Below are 19,016 nucleotides of genomic sequence, written 5' to 3'. Positions count from 1 at the left end.
ATAACACATGCTCAATTTCTGTAAATTCCTGTAGCCATTTGTCAGTACTTACCTTGCCCTTTCAACAGCTTTTAGCATTATGAATTGCTCCTTTTCCTTGAACCATACTTTATTCTTTTGGCTTCCATGATGCCACATACTTCTGGTCTTCCGTCTCTCTGGCCACTCTGTCTCTTTCATTGGATGCATTAGCTTCTACCTGGCCTCTAAAGTTTGCACCTACCCAAGGATCCTTTCTGTGTCATTTCATATACTCCCTTAGACAATCTCTTATGTGTACAACTTATGTACCTGTGACTCTCACATTTATAGCTCCTGGGCTAAACTCCAAACCCATGTTTCCAGCTGACTTCTCGACACTCTACTTGAATATTTCAAAGATGTCAAACTCAATATGTCAAAAGTTATTTACAATCATTTTCTTCTCTGCATCCTCAAACCTCATGTCCTCCAGTGTTTATATGTTGATTCATTCACTTATTTACTCATTTTCTTTATTTGTTCATTAATTCAACAAATACGTATTGAGTGCCTAGTAGGTGCAATTCACTGTTTTAGGCACTTGGGAGTTTAGAAGCTAATGTTCCTGTTTTCATGGAGCTTATATTCCAGTGGATAAAGAGAGGCAGCAAAAAAACAAGAAAAACTTCAGTTCATTATTATGTATACTAAGAAAACAAATTGGATGATGTGATAGAGTGTGACTGAGCTGCTGTTGCCTGCCTGGTCAAGGAAGCCTCACTAAAGAGGTGATGTTCTGAATGAGAAGTAAATGACAGGGAGGACCCGACACATGCAGAGGTCTGGCAGAAGGGCATTCAAGAAGAGGAGCAGTTTGTAGAGAGGCCCTGAGCTGAGAATGGATTTGGTGTGCTTGAGCAGAAAGGAGGCTGTTGCCGCTGTAGTGATTTGAGCGTGGCAGGTGGGGATAGTGTTAGGTATGGAGGTCGACAGGGGCCAGACTGTCTAGGACTTGGAACCCCAGGGTAATTAATTTGACTATTTCTGACTGCACTAGAAAACCAACAAAAGGTTTTAAAAGGGCAGAAACACCGTCTGACACAGGGTTTTAGAACGCTCTCTCTAATTGATTGGTGGAGAAGGGATTCACTGGAGCAAGACTGGTGTCAAAAAAACGAGTTGGATGCTTTTATGGTAGTCCAGGTGAGAGGTGGTGCCAGCTTAGTAGGAGGATGGCCACAGTGGAGGCAGTGAGAAGATGTTTGGGAGAGAGCCAAGGAAAAGAAGGATGCAAAAATAGTTCTGGTTTTTTACTTGAGCACCCTATTCAGTGGTAGTATCAATAACTGAAATGTGGAAGACTGTGAGGAGGAGCAGGTATGGATGACGGGAGGAGAACTCAGTGGGGAATTACAGTTTGGTTTTGGACAGGCTAATTTTGAGATATCTATTAGACATCCAAGTGGAAATGCTAATTAAGAATTAGAATGAGATACAAGAAGTTCAGGGGGAAAATGAGTGCTTGAGATGAGTTTAAATTTATATGTATGAGTAGATGAGAGAAGATACAGATGACAACGAAGAATGGAAGGTCTAGAAGGAAGTCTGGCCGTCCCTGATATTTGGAAATGTAGAAGAGGAGGAACAATAAGCAAAGAACATGGAAAAGAGCATTTAGTGAAGAAAGAGAGAAGTCAGGAAAGTTGGAATAATGGGAATCCATGAAAGAGGATGTTTTGAGGTAGAAGAGGAAAATCATGTCAAAGGCTGCTGACACTTAGAATAATTATTCACTTTGCAATTTTTTGGCCAAGGGCTTCACATGCTTCTCATTGGGTTTCTGTATTTGGAATACAATTTATCTCTTGTGTGTTTTACATGGAAACTATGAGGATGGAATAGAGTTGATTTTTGGTATACTCTTTGAGATCCTTTGAAAAAATATGGAACTAAATTGGGCTATTTAGCTATTACAGCTGCTGATTCTGAGTATTTTGGACACTTGTGGTGGAATATGTCGTATAGATTCCTATTGCTGGTGGGACTTCTGTCAAGTGCTGGCTGGCTTTGGTTTCATGTGCCAGCACTAATTCAGTTATCTGGAGCCACTTAACTTTCACTAGCAGGCTCAGCCTAACCCAGGCTTCAGAACCAGCTCTGCTCTTAGGCAAGAAAACTGTAAAAGCCATTATTGAGCTGTAAATATCAAGGCAGCATTGATATTAACCTGTCTTCACCCTGAGGTCTGTGTAAGTGGCTTTGGCTTTGTATCCTATGAAAAAGTCTCGAGTTTGCGTCTTGGTTTTCTACCTGGTATCCTCTGGCTCACTTGGGTCTGGAGTTCTCTTTTGATCTCCTCTGCCTCTGGAAGTACCAGAACCCTGATCCTAAAGGGTAGATTTGCATCTGATCTCTGATACCTGCTCGGCACCCACCTTTTTTCTACTATGAAATCTTGGCCCTATTTATTCCCATCCCACCCCAGAGTTGTTAACTCTTGTTCTTCTTCTTCTTCTTCTTCTTCTTCTTCTTCTTCTTCTTCTTCTTCTTCTTCTTCTTCTTCTTCTTTTAATGTTTAGTTTTGAGAGAGAGCGAGAGGGAGAGGAAGAGAGAGAGAGAAAACAAGAGAGAGAGAGAGAGAACAAGCTGGGGAGGGGCAGAGACAGAAGGGGACAGAGCATCTGAAGTGAGCTCTGTGTTGACAGTAGAGAGCACGATGTGGTGCTTGAATTCACGGAACTGTGAGATCGTGACCTGAGCCAAAGTCAGACACTTAACCAACTGAGCCACCCAGGTGCCTGTTCTTAACCCTTCTCCTGAGACTTTCACCTTTCACCCACTGCTGGACTCTCTTAGGTTGTTTTATTTTAGATTTCCCTTTTTTTCCTGATTGCTAGACTTTCCATGTTTACCTTAGGGACACAATTGAATTTTGCTTCAAATCTGGGTCTATATAATTCATATCTAACTCACCCTGTTACTTATTTAACCACATTTCTTAGGATCTTGTCTTCAATTTGGAATGACTTGAAGCGTTAATGGAAGCATTTTTTTTCTCAAAACTGATACTGATCAATGGTATGCAAAGTGGACTGCTTTGAAGAAGAAGGAAGGAATCCACAGATGTTCTTTACTCTAAATAAAGTAGGCATTAGGGAAACACAGATGAGTAAAATGTAGCCTCTTTTCTTGAGGAAATATGTTTTTAAATATAGTCCTACATAGATACTTTACAGCCAGTGAATTCAGCTAGTCACATTGAAAACTATTCCCTGTTTATGTGACCCACGTACTCTATTTTCAGTGGAGCCCTGTGCTCACAAAACATTGCTATTAAAACACTTCAGAAGTAAGACCCAGTTAAAGTATTGAGGACCCCAGTTCTTAGAATAAAGATTGACAAGAGGTTATGTGCATGTGTTCCATAATTATTCTTCTTTACTTAACCTTGATTAATTGCAACATATGCGTGTTTTTCCACATGGAAGGGGCATATTGGAAATATTTAAATTGTTATGGTCGTGCTGTGCTTTTCACAGTTGATTGGAATGCTGCCCGGCATAAACCATCTCATCCTTCCCCCAAACAACTTGTCAGTTGTTTAACCTAGCATAATTTGTTTTTCATGACCATTAGAAATGACAGTGCTAAAATGTTTTACAGGGAAATAAAAATAAAAAAGAGTGATAGCTCTGATTTTTTAATACTCTTCTTTTTTTCCCACATTCTTTGATATAAAAATGTATCAACCTTTGCTTCAAATGTTGGCTATTTTCTTTTCTTTTTTAAAAAAATTTTTATTTAATTTATTTTTTAAATTTACATCCAAGTTAGCATGTAGTGCAACAATGATTTCAGGAATAGATTCCTTAATGCCCCTAACCCATTTAGCCCATCCCCCCTCCCACAACCCCTCCAGCAATCCTCTGTTTGTTCTCCATATTTAAGAGTCTCTTATGTTTTGTCCCCCTCCCTGTTTTTATATTATTTTTGTTTCCCTTCCCTTATGTTCATCTGTTTTGTATCTTAAAGTCCTCATATGAGTGAAGTCATATGATATTTGCCTTTCTCTGACTGACTAATTTCGCTTAGCATAATACCCTCTAGTTCCATCCACATAGTTGTGAATGGCAAGATTTCATTCTTTTTGATTGCTGAGTAATACTCCATTGTATGTGTATGTATGTGTGTATACACACACACACACACACACACACACACACACACCCCACATCTTCTTTATGCATTCATCCATCAGTGAACATTTGGGCTCTTTCCATACTTTGGCTATTGTTGATAGTGCTACTATAAACATTGGGGTGCATGTGCCCCTTCGAAACAGCATACCAGTATCTCTTGGATAAATACCTAGTAGTGCAATTCCTGGGTTGTAAGGTAGTTCTATTTTTAATTTTTTGAGGAACCTCCATTCCGTTTTCCAGAGTGGCTTCACCAGTTTGCATTCCCACCAGCAGTGCAAAAGAGATCCTCTTTCTCCGCATCCTCACCAACATCTGTTGTTCCCTGACTTGTTAATATTAGCCATTCTGACCGGTGTGAGGTGGTAACTCCTTGTGGTTTTGATTTGTATTTCCCTGATGATGAGTGATGTTGAACATTTTTTCATGTGTCGGTTGGCCATCTGGATGTCTTTGGAGAAGTGTCTATTCATGTCTTTTGCCCATTTCTTCAGTGGATTATTTGTTTTTTGGGTGTTGAGTTGGATAAGTTCTTTATAGATTTTGGATACTAACCCTTTATGGTATGTCATTTGCAAATATCTTCTCCCATTCTGTCAGTTGCCTTTTAGTTAAATGTTTGCTATTTTTAACACTGGGTAGACAGGAATGATTTTTAAAACTAGGAGTCTTATTCTGCAAAATGAAAACATACTATGAATTTCAGCAATACAGGTTATACTGAGACCATAGAATTTCATGGATGCATTATCAGGGTTTCAGTGATAATATGCACATAAACTTCATCCTTTATATGAGCCTGTGGCTAAGTTGGGCTGAAGTCTGGAATTGTTTGAGGAAGAGACCATTTCATGTACCCAACTACCAAGCATTTAGAATAAAAGGAACACTGAAAACATGCCAAGAGAAGGTGTACCACTGGACACCGTATCTTTCTATGAAAAAGAATATATCTCAACCACAAGATAAAATTGTTAGGACTTCCGACATATTAGTTTGCCATAGTGTAAAAGTCTCAGGAGACACACATTTACTAGCTCTTAAAAAGTCTAGCTGTTGATCAGCTAGTATAGCCTGTTCTGTAGATTTTGGTTTAGGTTTAGAATTTTCTTCATCCCCAAACTCATGTGAACATTCTCTTAGAGGTGAGTATAGTAAGTGATGCATTACTCTTGCGATAATCCTTTTAAGATTTTCATCTACAATTGTATTTTTGGACAGCAGAGAAGTAAAGCTGTCATCTTTTAAATTCTACATTGCTAATAAAGATTTACTTAGGATTCTGTGATGATACAAGCTGACTGATAATCCTCCTCAATAGCAACTGTGGTCAGTTGTTCAAAAACATTCATGCCACCTCTGCTATCCACCTGTTTATGGTCCGCTTGGTAGGAAGCAGGGATCCCATGACAGGACTGGCTTATCTTGTTTCTTTTTTTAAAAAAAAATTTTCTTTTAATGTTTATTTATTTTCGAGACAGAGAGAGACAGAGCATGAACGGGGGAGGGGCAGAGAGAGAGGGAGACACAGAATCGGAAGCAGGCTCCAGGCTCTGAGCCATCAGCCCAGAGCCCGACGCGGGGCTCAAACTCACGGACCGCGAGATCGTGACCTGAGCTGAAGTCGGACGCTTAACCAACTGAGCCACCCAGGCGCCCCTGGCTTATCTTGTTTCTAATAAGACATACCTTATTGGCAATATAAACCTGTAGCTATGAATTGTAACATATTTTTCTAATGAGGAATTAGGATGTGTGATCTGACTATCACTATACTGTTAGATGCAAGGGGACATAGACCTGGGAGTCTCCAGAACTGGGTAGGGATGGATTGCAGGTAGCTTCCTTCTGGCAGCTCAGAGTAGGTTTTGCCTGAATTCCATCCTGTAGGATGAATTGCCTTCTAAGAGGTTCCTGGGGACCCATAGAAAAGAGGATTTTGTGGGTATTGCCCACTGGTTCTTCTGATATGCTGGGCAGGTATGAATCCCAGTGATGGACATAGATTAGACCCAGTTGACATCCCTGTTATGGTTACTCTTAGGTCACTCATTTTGGATCACTGTGTGTGTGTGTGTGTGTGTGTGTGTGTTACATTTTGTGGTAGAAATAATAGGGTTTGTAGAGTTTAACCAGTAAGAATATATACAGAAATGTCTTTTTTAAGACATAAAAGGATTTTACACAAATATGGTAAGTCCCTACTCTCACCTAATGAATTTCACCACCATCACCTCTACTTGTTTGTCAACTCTCATTGTTCTGTTTTTTTCTGTTCCCTTGGAGGAATTGGCGTATTTGTTTCTAATTCCTTTTGTCCCTTCCTTAAGATATCACATCAGCACTTGTTTTTTTCTCAGTTCTGGATTGCCAACTTTTCCATGGTATGGATTAATGCCATCAACCTATGAACATGTTAGTCTACCCATCTTTATAAAGCCCTCCCTTGACCTCACATCCCTCTCTAGTTGCCCTCTCACTTCTTCCTTCTCCTTTACAACAAAAAACGAAAACAATTGTCTACAATCAGTCTCTACTTCTTCTCCTCCCCTTCTCTCTTAAATCTGTTCCAGTCAGGCTATCAGCCACCCCACTCCACTGTAACAGCTCCTGTCAACCTCCTGAAGGACTCTCAAGTTGCTCAATTCTGTGATCCATTCTTAGTTCTCATCTTACCTGACATGTTGGCAGTATTTGATGGAGTGGAAGGTCTCTTACCTTCATGAAAAACCCTTTCTACTTAGCTTTGGGTCACCTCTTTTTCAGTTTCCCCCCTATCTTGTTAACCACTCCTGCTCACTTTATCTCCTGACTTCTAAACATTGGAACACTCAGGGCCTAGTGCTCTGGCCCCTTCTCCATCTAACTCTCGCTTAGTGATCTTATCTCTTGTCTGACTTTAATGAATTCCAAATATATATTTCTAGCTTTGGACTCCTCCCTAGATGAAAGACTAATGTGTCTAGCCCCAAAGGCATTTTTGTGCTAATTAGAAAAAGCTGCTCTTTTCCTCAAGCACTTGACTGCCATCTTCTGGAAAATTTTCAGAATAAATAAACACTTAACACATGACTGCAAATGTGAGTGGTATCTCTTACAGCTGTGTAATCCTCAACCATTAGCAGCAGTTCTGTTTCTCCACTTGGGTGGTGTATAGTGGGCAATGCAAGCTTAATAGGTCCCCAGTCAAACTCCTGATTCCCAACCCCCATCTCCCTATCCTCTTCCTTTCAGTCTTTTCTATTTCAAAATTCTTCCTATTGCTGAGGTCAAACTCCTTGAAGTTGTTCTTGATTTCTCTCTTTTGCCTATACCCCACCTTTAATTCATCAGCAAATCCTATTGTTTTTCCTTCAAAGGACACTAGAATTTAGCCACTTCTCACCCCTCCCACTGCTGCTTCCCTAGTCCAAGCTCTATCATCTCTCACCTCCATTATCCCAGTAGTATCCCAGCTCAATAGACAATAGACAATAGAGTCCTTATTGTCTATTCTCAACACTGTAGCCACAGACCTAAAACCTAGGTCATGGGGCACCTGGGTGGCTCAGTCAGTTGAGTGTCCAACTCTTGATTTCGGCTCAGGTCATAATCCCAGGGTTGTGGCGTTGAGCCCTGCATTAGGCTCCCTGATGAGCGCACAACCTGCTTGAGATTCCCTCTGCCCCCTTCCCCACTCACACGTGCATGCTTTCTCTCTCTAATATGAAATAAAACCAACCAACCAACCAACCAACCAACCAACCAACCAACCTAGGTCACATCAGGTCTCTCCTCTACCCCAAACCCTTCAAGTGTTCTACTATTCAATCAGAGTAAAATTTAAAGTCTCACGGGCTTCACCAATCCAGGTCTGTACCACAGCTCTGACCTCATCTCTTTTCTCTCTCTCCCATATGCTCTGTGATCCAGGCATGTTGACCTTGCTCTTGTTCCCAGATGCTTCCAACTTCACGTATTCTGCTGGGATGTTCCTATATAAAACATTGCTTGCTCCCTTCTTTTCTTCAGTTTTTGCTCAGATATCACTTTGTCATATCAGAGAAACTTTCCTCAACCAAAGCATATAACGAAGCAATCCTCCTGCCCTAGCATTTGATGTTTCCCTTACTCTTCACTTTTCTCCATAAGACTTATCATCTGGCACACCCACATTGTTTACTGTTTCATCTCATGCAGATTTAAACTTTGTGAGGTTAGAGGTTATTTTTTTTCCTCCTGCAATTTCTAAAATAGTGCTTGGTGAGTAGTAAGAGCTCAAAATATTACTTGAATAAATAAATGAATACCAGCATCTCTAAATCTTTCTGTGGGACCCTATCCTTAAAAAGACACAAAGGTTTGAGAGTGTCCTGCACAATTCTAATCTCCAAATTTCAAAATAAAAGCATTTTTATAGGAGTCCAAGAATGAATTTAAATATACTTTGAAAATTGCATTGATTTTGCCTCTTTCTTTCTGGAAGGGCACTGGTTTCCTCTGGAGAAAGCAGGTAGGTGCCCTCTAGTGGCACCGAGAGAAATCTACATTTGTGTCACTTGAATTCTTGATAGTAACATAATTGAAAATATAGTCCCTGATCCAGAAGCTTATTAATTTTATGAAAGTAATAATTATGATAGCCATAAGTCCTCAAGTGTGCATTTAACACAAAATTTGTTGAACTGAAAAATTACAGTTCCATTTCTTATAAATTATTTATGACTCATTTTTACATATTAATTTTTGTTTTCTGAGACCTGACATCCTTTGTTCCTCTTTATTTTTCTTATTGTTTTATCCTCTACTTATCTCTAACCTCTTATGTTCACATGATACTGGCCAATCCCCTAAGTAGATAAATGAAATAAAGGCTCAATTTTCTGGGAATTTATATGCTAATAAAAATGGTACCTGTGAGGGCAAACATGTGAGAGAACATGCCCAGTGATGCAGTAATCTCCGCAGGCTAGAACTCTGAAGCCTCTTCAACCTTTACTGTGTATACTTCAACCATTGAGGAATGAACTCAAGCCTTAGCTGGCCGTTTTTTCAAAAGTGACACATACTATATGGAGAAAGTAAGAAAGAAAAATATTCATGTCCACCTACATTGACAGTAAAGTCTGAAATGAAGTAAAGTCTCTGATTATCATTCTAACTTTTGAAACGTTAGGCCATTACAGTTCTTTGGGAAATTAAAACTTAAACTAGTTGGTCCAATTCAGGAGCCATGACCTTTCCAGTCCTGAGTAGCAGGGGTGGCTCTGGGAAACCCATGTCTGACATCAGGAGGCCTGAGCAATGAGCATTTTTGGAAGGTGGTAAGAAAAGCTCAGGAAGAAGATGAACTCCTGGTGCTAGAGCTTAGAATAATCCTGGCCATTTTACAGGGAGGAGACTTTGTCTGAATAGCTAGCTCCAGGGGGCAAAAGTTGGACAAAGGAAATACGATTAGAAAGCAGATTTCATACCATCATTAAGAAACGTTTTCCGGGGGCACTTGGGTGGCTCATTTGGTTAAATGATGGACTCTTGATTTCGGCTCAGGTCATGATCTCATGGTTTGTGAGTTTGAACCCTGCATTGGGCTCTGCACTGACAGTGTGGAGCCTGTGCTGACAGTGTGAGTGGGGGAGGGGTAGAGAGAGAGAGAGGGAGAGAGAGAGAGAGAATCCCAAGCAAGCTCCACATTCAGTGCGGAGCACCAGGAGGGCCTTCATCTCATGACCGTGAGTCTAGAATCCCAAATCAAGAGTCGGGTGCTTAACCAGCTGAGCCACCCAGGTGCCCCCAAATGGCAATTTTTTTAAAAAGTCTAATAGTGTCAGCTTCCTTTTTGAGTTGTGCTATCATATACCTGACACATCTGGAGGTACGAATAGAAATCAATAGCACAGCAGTTAGTAAGATGTTACTGAAACTTAACCCAATTTTCTGTTATTACATATAGTTTAGAATTTTTCCTACTTCCTACTAATTTTTTTTTAGATTGCAGGTAAATATTTTCCTTGATCTAAAACTCTATTTTTCTTGAGAAATTGTCTTTTCAATTACACAAATTGGTGTGGTATCTTGAATAGTATATTTTAAAGCTAAGATATTCCATATATTATTTATCTTTAAAGAATTAAGTAAATTTTGTTTCTAAACCATCTTGCCTTCTAAAGGTATCTTTATATAACTTAGCATTCCCTCTTAATAAAGTGGTGATATGAAAAAGGACATGCTAATAAGATTAGTAATAAGATTAGGTAGGCTTTGTATGTACCCTAGACTTAATTTCTTTGACAGTCAGATGCTGTTTGCTTTATCATTTGGAGGGCCAACATTCTCTTTAAGTCATGCTTAATTGCTTATCTGAAAATTAGCAAATTTAGCATTCTTAGCATTTGTGCTATGTTTGATATTTCTAAAGTGTTAGCTGTGTTTCTTAGTAACTGCTATATTCTCTCATTTTAATGGCTACAGAGACAATATTGGATACTTTGCCTTGTAATTAAAGAAACATTGTTTCCTTGTAATTATTGCAAGAATGCATAGATTTTAAGTTGTGCTAATTTGTCTTTTGTAGAGTATGCTGAATTTCTACATTGCAAAGGAAAAAAATTTACAGATTTTGATGAAGTTCGCCATGAGATTGAAGCAGAAACAGATCGAGTGACTGGAATGAATAAAGGCATTTCCTCCATACCCATTAATTTACGAGTCTATTCTCCACATGGTAAGTAAAATAACAAAATTCTAAATTTTTTTCCTCAAAAATCTTTGCATTAATTGACATACATTATTTGTGCAGAAGATGGTTTGTTCTCTCAAAAAGTACCGGGTTTCTAGGATAGTGTTTGGATACTACCGTAAATGGTATGATTCAAAGAGCTCACAGATTTATGGGAAAGCAGGAGATGACTTTTAAAAAGATCAGAATTGAGTAAGTCACTTAAATTTTTTTCTTTATTTTAAACTCTTAGACTTTCTAAGAGGTATGCGTGGAAACTTCTATTTTTTAATATCTTCAGTTTTAGCAAGAATCTTAGAGGTACATGGATGGTACTGTAGTTGAGTCTTCTGCTATTGGATTTTCTTATAGTGCTATATATTTCTATTTATTCTCTTCCTGAGGCATCAACTCTGATTTTTTTCCAGACTATCAGAAGAAACTTATAAATTACATAACCAGTTCATGGCATATGATATGGAATAACCTCTATCCTGACTAAATTTTCAATGGGGCAGATTTTCATGTTGGTGACACCCCTGTCGTGTGCGGAGAACGATAGCCAGTCTGCTGCTGGAGTCACTGACTCAGGGGTAGTTTCCTGCCCTCCTGGTGGTACTCCATGAGTCTGGGCACACAGCCTGCACCATAACCTCATGGTACCACAAATGACTAACAGCTGTCCAGTAGGCTGAGCGGCTAACCCTCTCTAGATAATATATAATGCTTTTGAAGGGAAGGACAAATCTTACCCTAAGAATTTTTACACTATTTGAAGGCAATTGTACAAGACCGGCAGCCAGCATATGCACTTATTGTTCAGTGTTTGAATTATAACACACTAGTTACAGATATGACAGCTCTCTCTTAGATATGCAAATCAGTGCCTTTCAAATTATGTTAAGATAATTATTTGGCATAGCACAATCATGTCACAAAAATAAAGAAAACTAACAAAGCCATTTTGTATTCTGTGCTTTCTATTCTACACACATGAGTTGGAGTTAACTCAACACACAGTATATAAAGCTGAGCTTGTTTTACTTCTACTGAAGAGACTGGTGATTTTTCATTATTGATATTTTTTAACATTGAGGGTATATGTAAGACTCCTTTTTTTTCCACACAGTGTTAAATCTCACACTTATCGACCTACCTGGAATTACTAAAGTGCCCGTGGGAGATCAGCCACCAGATATTGAGTATCAGATCAGAGAAATGATTATGCAGTTCATCACGCGGGAGAACTGTCTCATTTTGGCTGTTACTCCAGCCAACACCGATCTTGCAAACTCAGATGCATTGAAGCTAGCTAAAGAAGTTGATCCTCAAGGTGAGTGTGTGGCTTTTAGGATGGAAGAGAATTAGTTTAACATGTCAAGAGTTTGGGTATATTTCAAGGTAACACAAATTCTCATAACTTAATTTCATTATTAATTTAATTAGCCATTATTAATATTGTTAGATTTTTTTAACTTAAGATGCTGAAAGAAAAATGACTAGGGGATATAGTCTAAACCTATGTAAATAAATGTAAGATTAAGTGAGATCCAAGAAAACAGATATTTCTAATCCTTATGAACTACTTATTTTAAAAAGCAAATAAAATAAACTGCTGGTACAGAAATCAGATAGTCCCCTCAGTTATTGAAAGAGTTACCTGAATATACTCCCAGTGAAAACTCTTTCTGTTTCATGTATGTCTTGTTTCTTTAAAATAGGAAACCCTTTTAATGCGTGTAAAATAGTTTTATTTTTGAGAGAGAGGGAGAGAGAGATAGGGAGGGGCATAGAGAGAGGGGACAGAGGATCTGAAGCAGACTCTGCACTGATGGCACAGAGCCCAATGTGGGGCTCGAACTCACAAACTGTGAGATCACAACCTGAGTCGAAGTCGGACACTTAATGGACTGAGCCACCCAGGTGTCCCTAATGCATGTAAAATATTATTTAGCTTATAATTACTTGAAATAAGCACATATTGTAAAAGCAGAGATTTATCTTATTTATGCTGATGTTTTGATTTTTTTCTTTTTGGGAGCTAAAAATAGTTTATCTTCAGAGACCCCAAAATGGGGCTCTGTGTGTGTGTGGGGTGTGTGTGTGTGTGTGTGTGTGTGTGTGTGTGTGTGTGTTTAAAGTCATTATGGAAGGGCACTCAATGATGTGTCTATTCAGTGTGGAGATACATGTTCCCCAATTCTAGGAATTGTTTTTGATAACTAATTGCCCCTACTTTCTCTGTTCTCTTTATCTGGAATTCATATTATTAGTATGTTAGAACTCCTGGATTAACCTTATTTTTAAAAAAACCTCCTCTTTTATTCTTTGTCTCTATGTTCTACCATTTGCAAAATTTATTCAACTTTATCTTCAGCTCCTCTAATTAATTTTTCATTTCTGACATCATTTAAAGAAGTCCCAACAGCATTTTCTCATTTTGTGAATGTTATTTTTATTTTTTAAAATAGCATCATCCTCTTGGTTTTGCAAGTACACTATCTTCTCTAAAGATTTTAATGAGAGATCTTTTGAAGCTTTCCTTTTGTAATTTACAGTGTCTCTGAGTCCATTTTTTTCTGGTCATTTTTCTTGGTCACTGTCTTTGATGTCACACCCTTTTTTCAAATGATTGGCGATCTTTTGCTGCTTGCTCAGATACAAGAGTAGAGCACTAATAAGCTGACAGTAATTCTGTATGTGTCTGCATGAGATTCATTGACTAATGGGCATTATCATAGGGTGACTGGGCTGGCCATTTTGTTGGGAGCCTTCCTCAGCTGCTATTAGATGCTACAAGTATTTCCACTTGAGCTGGTCTGATGTAAACCTAATGTCCAGTGTTCTCAGATGGAAGAGGAAGAATTGTTGTCATGGCGACATGGGGTGGTTCTCGCTGTTTAGCATGTAGACTCCTAATGAATCCTTCCGTTTTCATAATGGCATTCCTAAAGGTCTTCCTCAGTCCACAGTCCCTCTATCCTCTTCTGAAAGTAAATCTTCAGTATTCTGCTGAGGTTAAGGAGGAGTAGCTATGTGGTTATGCAAGATGGGGGAAAGGGTCTGGAGGTCTAACAACATCGTATAGACATTTTCAGGAAATTCTTCCATTTTTAGCTCCTCTCGCACCCTGGCCTTGGTGCATTTAGTTTTTAAACCTTTCCAGAGTTCTTCATTAGTGATTGTTTTACTTCTTTGTGGCTTCTTTCAGCATCTCTGACATTGGTGCTTGCAACCAAGGAGGTGGAGGTTACAGGTGGCTAGATGGGGACCATCACCAGGGCTCTCCAAAATCAGTGGCGCGGGAAAGCCAGACTAAGGAGTGGGGCTGGGGTGGGGCTAAGGAGTGGGGCTGGATTCTAGCAAGTGCAGCACAATCACATTCCTAAAAAGTCCCCTCGAAGTTGAGATGAAACTTCATGGAGAGTACAAATGATATCCCCCAATCTCTGATTCTAGTTTTGTCAGTCTTTGGTTTTGTCTCCTTGGAGGTGGTTCTTTTCTCAGATCTATTCTCACAGGCGGCAAGATGCTTGCAGTTGCCTCTGCCTTACATCCTCACAACTTCAAATATAGTAGAACAGCCAATTGGAGAATCTTTTGTTTTTACAAATTCTGAATTTTATGAGAAATATAAACTAAAAGAAAATTAAGTAATATGTCCTGTAAAGTGTCCTCAATTCTTGAGATTCATTTAACATATTCATGTTCTATTTAACTCCTTTTGTATTGAAGGGATTGTTATTTTTTTTAATGTTTATTTATTTTGATAGAGCATGCATGTGATCGGGGGGAGGAGCAGAGAGAGAAAGAATCCCAAGTAGGCTCCGTGCTGACAGCTGCCCCCAACACTGGACTCAACCTCATGACCTGACCTGAAAGCAAGAGTCAGACGCTTAATGGACTGAGCCACCCAGGCCCCACTGTGTAGAAAGGATTATTAATGGCAGTGACTGTATCTCACTCCTCAGCCTCCTCAAAAGAAAATTCATTTATGACCCAAAGCAATAACTCTCATGTGATGGCATAACATTAGGTAGGAGCAATTAATATTGGTGGAGGGAATCATCAGTTTACCAGAAAGAAATCAGTCTTTACAATCTCACTGAGAGTATTAACAGCGTGTTGGTACAGCATAAGTGAAATACATCGAGTTTTAGTCATGGATTTGTAATAGTATGCTACAAATCTGTATCCAGAAGGTTAAATTTGAACTTTTTTTCTAATTTAGGCCTGGCTTATTTTATAAGCCTGTTGTTATTAGGTGCTACTTAGAAATTGCCATCTGAATGTTCATGGACTTACCAAAATGAGCGTCATTTCTTATGGATCAGTAGAAGTCCTGCTTTGTCAAAGACAGACCTTCCTTATACCAGTTTTTCATATTCTATATGTGGTAGTTCTGAGGACAGATTTTTGTAAGTTTTGCAGATAATTGGAAGATAATTTTGCAAGTAATTAATAATTTTTCAGAAAAGAGAAAACATTCAGTGCTACTGTGTGCCATTTACTTGTCTGACTGATTCCTTCATGGTGATTGCTAAGAAGGACAAATTAATCCATTGCCTGAAGACTCTTAATAAGTATGATTCTTGCGTTAATTACTAAAAGTTCCTTGCTAGCCTCAAGGCTTATAATTTGCTTTCACGTCTCTCTTTAAATTCCGTAACACTGTTACGCTCAGGAACCCTGAGAACTATCCAAAGGGTTTGCATGATGATCATGTCTCCCTCAGAGATCCATTTTGGTGTGTTGCTAACCTGTGGCTTTGACTGGTCCTGGACATCATTGACGCTCCAAAGGAAGAGGGTTAATTCTTTCCCAAACCAATAGAGTTCAAATTCTATGTTTTCATTAGTGGTAGAAGAATTAATAGAGAAAGGAAGAAGCTGGAAAGGCCTTAGAATGTGGTGAATAGGGCTATGTTGTATTGGGATTGACAAATAGAGACTTCCATTTACTTTCTGTGCCTTTCTAGTCATTCTGTGAGTATTTTTTAAATATCTGACTCAGAGGTCTAGTTTTCCTTATAATTACCACTTTGGTAAAAAAGCAGTGACATGTGTTGTTTAGATATGTGTTGCTTAATTTCCACATGTTGGTAAAATTCCAAAATTTCCTTCTGTCATTGATTTATAATTTCATTTCATTTTGCTTAGAGAACTTACTTTGTAACATTTCATTCATTTAAAATTTGAGACTTGTTTTACGGTTTAACATGTGACCTGTCCTGGAGACTGTTCTATGTGCATTTGAGAAGAATGTGTATTCTGCCTTTGTTGGGTATAGTGTTCTATAGATACTTGTTAGGTCTATTTGGTTTATAGTACTACTCAAATACTGGTATTCTGTCTGGCTGTTCTAGTATTGAAATTGAGACATTAAAGTCTACCACTATTATTGATGAGTTATCTATTTCTCCCTTCAATTGTGTCAGCTTTTGCTTTATGTATTTTGAGACGCTGTTGTTAGGTGCATTTATACTTGTTATGTCTTCTTGATGGATTGGCCTTTTGATCATTACAAAATGTCTTTTTTTGTGTCCAGTAACAATTTTTGTCTCAAAATTTATGTTTGACGTTACTATAACCATTCCAACTCTCCTTTGGTTACTGTTTTCCAGGTATATCTTTTTCCATCATTTACTTTCAACCTATATGTGTCTTTGAACATGAAATATGTCTCTTGTAGACAGCGTGTGGTTGGATCATTTTTTAAAACCCATTCTCCAATATTTGCCTTTTGACCAGAGTGTTAAATCCATTTCCATGTTATGTAATTACTGATAAGGCAGAATTTATATCTGTAGTTTGCTATTTGTTTCTGTATGTATTATGTCTTTTGTTTGTCTATTTCTTTATTAGGAGTAGAGAAATAATTTTTTGTTAAAAATATATTTCCTGCTGTACCATTTTAATTCCCTTGTCATTTATTTTAATATTTTTAAAGTTATTTTTTACAGGTTGCCATGGAATTATAATTAACATCTTAACTTCTAACAATATAGTTTATATCTAGTACAACTTAATTTCAACAGTCCACAAAAATTTCCTCCCATGTAGCTCCATTTCCTCTCTTTGTTATGTGCTGTAATCACTACCTATCAACACAGGCATATAACTATTTCTTTATGCAGCTGTCTTTTAAATCAGAAAGGAGAAAAAGGAGTTACAAACCAATAATAACACATTTATATTTTCTTTTACCTACATAGCTACTTTCACCAGTGTTCTTTATTTATTTGTGTGGATTTGAGTTACTGTCTAGTGCCCTTTCTTTTCATCCTGAAAGACTCCAGTTAGTATTTCTTTCTTTTTTTTTTTAATGTTTATTTTATTTTTGAGACAGAGAAAGACAGAGCACAAGTGGGGGGGGGGGCAGAGAGAGAGGGAGACACAGAATCTGAAACAGGCTCCAGGCTCTGAGCTGTCAGCATAGAGCCCGATGCAGGGCTCGAACCCATGAACTGTGAGATCATGACCTGAGCCGAAGTCGGACGCTTAACCGACTGAGCCACCCAGGCGCCCCCAGTTAGTATTTCTTATAGGGCAGACCTCCTAGTGTGGGATTCTCAGTTTTTATTTATCTGGGAATGTCTTAATTTATCCTTAATTTTTGAAGGAAAATTTTTAGTTAATAGTCTTCTCCCTCCCCCACTACTTTTTGAGTATGTCATCATCTCATTACCTTCTGACCTCTGTGGTTTTCTGATGAGAAATCAGCTGTTAATCTCATTCAAGACCCCCTTGAATATGATGGATCTTTTCTCTCTTGCTGCTTTCAAGATTTTCTCTTGGTTTTTGAGAGTTTGATTATGATATATGTAGGTGTGGATCTCCTTGATTTTATCCTATTTGGAGTTTGTTGGGGTTTTGAGATGTGTAGATTAATGTTTTTCATCAAATTTGGGACATTCTCAGGCATTATTTTTTCAACTATTCTTTTCTTCTCCTCTCTGGCTCCCATGAAATGTATGTGAACATGCTTTATGTGTTTCACAGGTCTCTGAGGCTTTGTTCATTTCTTTTTTAAAACATTTTTTTTAATGTTTTATTTTTATTATTGAGATACAGAGAGACACAGAACGTGAGCAGGGGAGGGGTAGAGAGAGGGGAGACACAGAATGTGACGCAGGCTCCAGGCTCTGAGCTGTCAGCACAGAGCCCAATGCTGGCTCGAACTCACAAACTGTGAGATCATGACCTGAGCTGAAGTTGGTCACCCAACCAACTGAGCCACCCAGGCGCCCCTCACTTATTTTCTTTATTATTGGTTCTTTTGTTTTTCTTTTCTGTTTCTTGGGTTGGAGGAATAATCCCGATTGACCTATCTTCAAGTTTGCTGATTCTTCTGCCTACTCAGATTTTCTGTTGAATCTGTCTAGGGAATTTTTTATTTTTATTATTTTAATTTTCACCTCCAGAATTTCTATTTAGTTCTTTTTAAAACTAATTCCATCTATTGATTGATATTCTGTATTTGGTATAACATTATGCTTGTACTTCTAAAAATTATGTAGATATGGCTTTTTTTAAGTTCTTTGAACATATTTAAAATAGCTGATTTAAAGTCCTTGGCTAGTAAGTTCAATGTCTGGGCTTCCTCAGAGATAGTTTCTATTGAATGCTTATTTTCCTGTGTATGGGCCATACTTTCTTTGCATATCTTGTAGTTTTTTCATTGAAAATAGGACATGTTAAGTAATATAATGTGGTAACACTCAAAAATCAGATTCCTCTCCTCTTCCAATGATTGTTTTTGTTGCCATTTGTTGTTGTTGCTGTTGGTATTTGTTTGCTTAGTAATTTTCCTGAACTAAATCTATAAAGTCTGTATTCTTTGTTGTATGTGGGCATTAGAGCCTTTGCTCAATTTTCTTATTAGTCAGCTAACAACTTGACAGAGATTTTCTTAAGTGTACAGGGCAAATAAGTCTCCCAGTATTTGGTGAAGGTCTTGGTGTGAATTTTGGAATATGCCTTCAATAGCAAGCAGTGTACAATTCTGCCTTAACTTTCACTTCCTGCTTGTGTAGAAGCTTAAGTTTAGCCAGAGTTTGGGGTCTTTTCAGATCTCTCCTGAGAATGCACAGCCCCAGGCATGCATGTAGCCTTCTAGATGCTAAATTGTACATATATACAAACCTCAATGATTCTTAT

At 38.3% G+C, this 19,016-nt stretch overlaps 1 protein-coding gene across 12 annotated transcripts in view; it reads left to right on the top strand.

The window, feature by feature from the left end:
* Positions 1-19,016, top strand: part of DNM3 (dynamin 3) — a 569,179-nt gene that overhangs the window by 141,192 nt on the left and 408,971 nt on the right. For all 12 annotated transcript variants that reach the window (XM_040451682.1, XM_040451678.1, XM_040451685.1 and 9 more), the window contains exons 3-4: positions 10,714-10,863; positions 11,987-12,190. In XM_040451682.1, coding sequence (XP_040307616.1) covers positions 10,714-10,863; positions 11,987-12,190 — 354 coding nt within the window. The remainder of the gene's footprint in view (positions 1-10,713; positions 10,864-11,986; positions 12,191-19,016) is intronic.

Source organism: Herpailurus yagouaroundi, unplaced genomic scaffold (genome assembly GCF_014898765.1).
Source record: "Herpailurus yagouaroundi ecotype Mexico unplaced genomic scaffold, PumYag 205, whole genome shotgun sequence".
NCBI lineage: Eukaryota > Metazoa > Chordata > Mammalia > Carnivora > Felidae > Herpailurus > Herpailurus yagouaroundi.
Note: the sequence above shows the minus strand (reverse complement) of the source record. Positions and strands in the feature narration are given on the sequence as shown.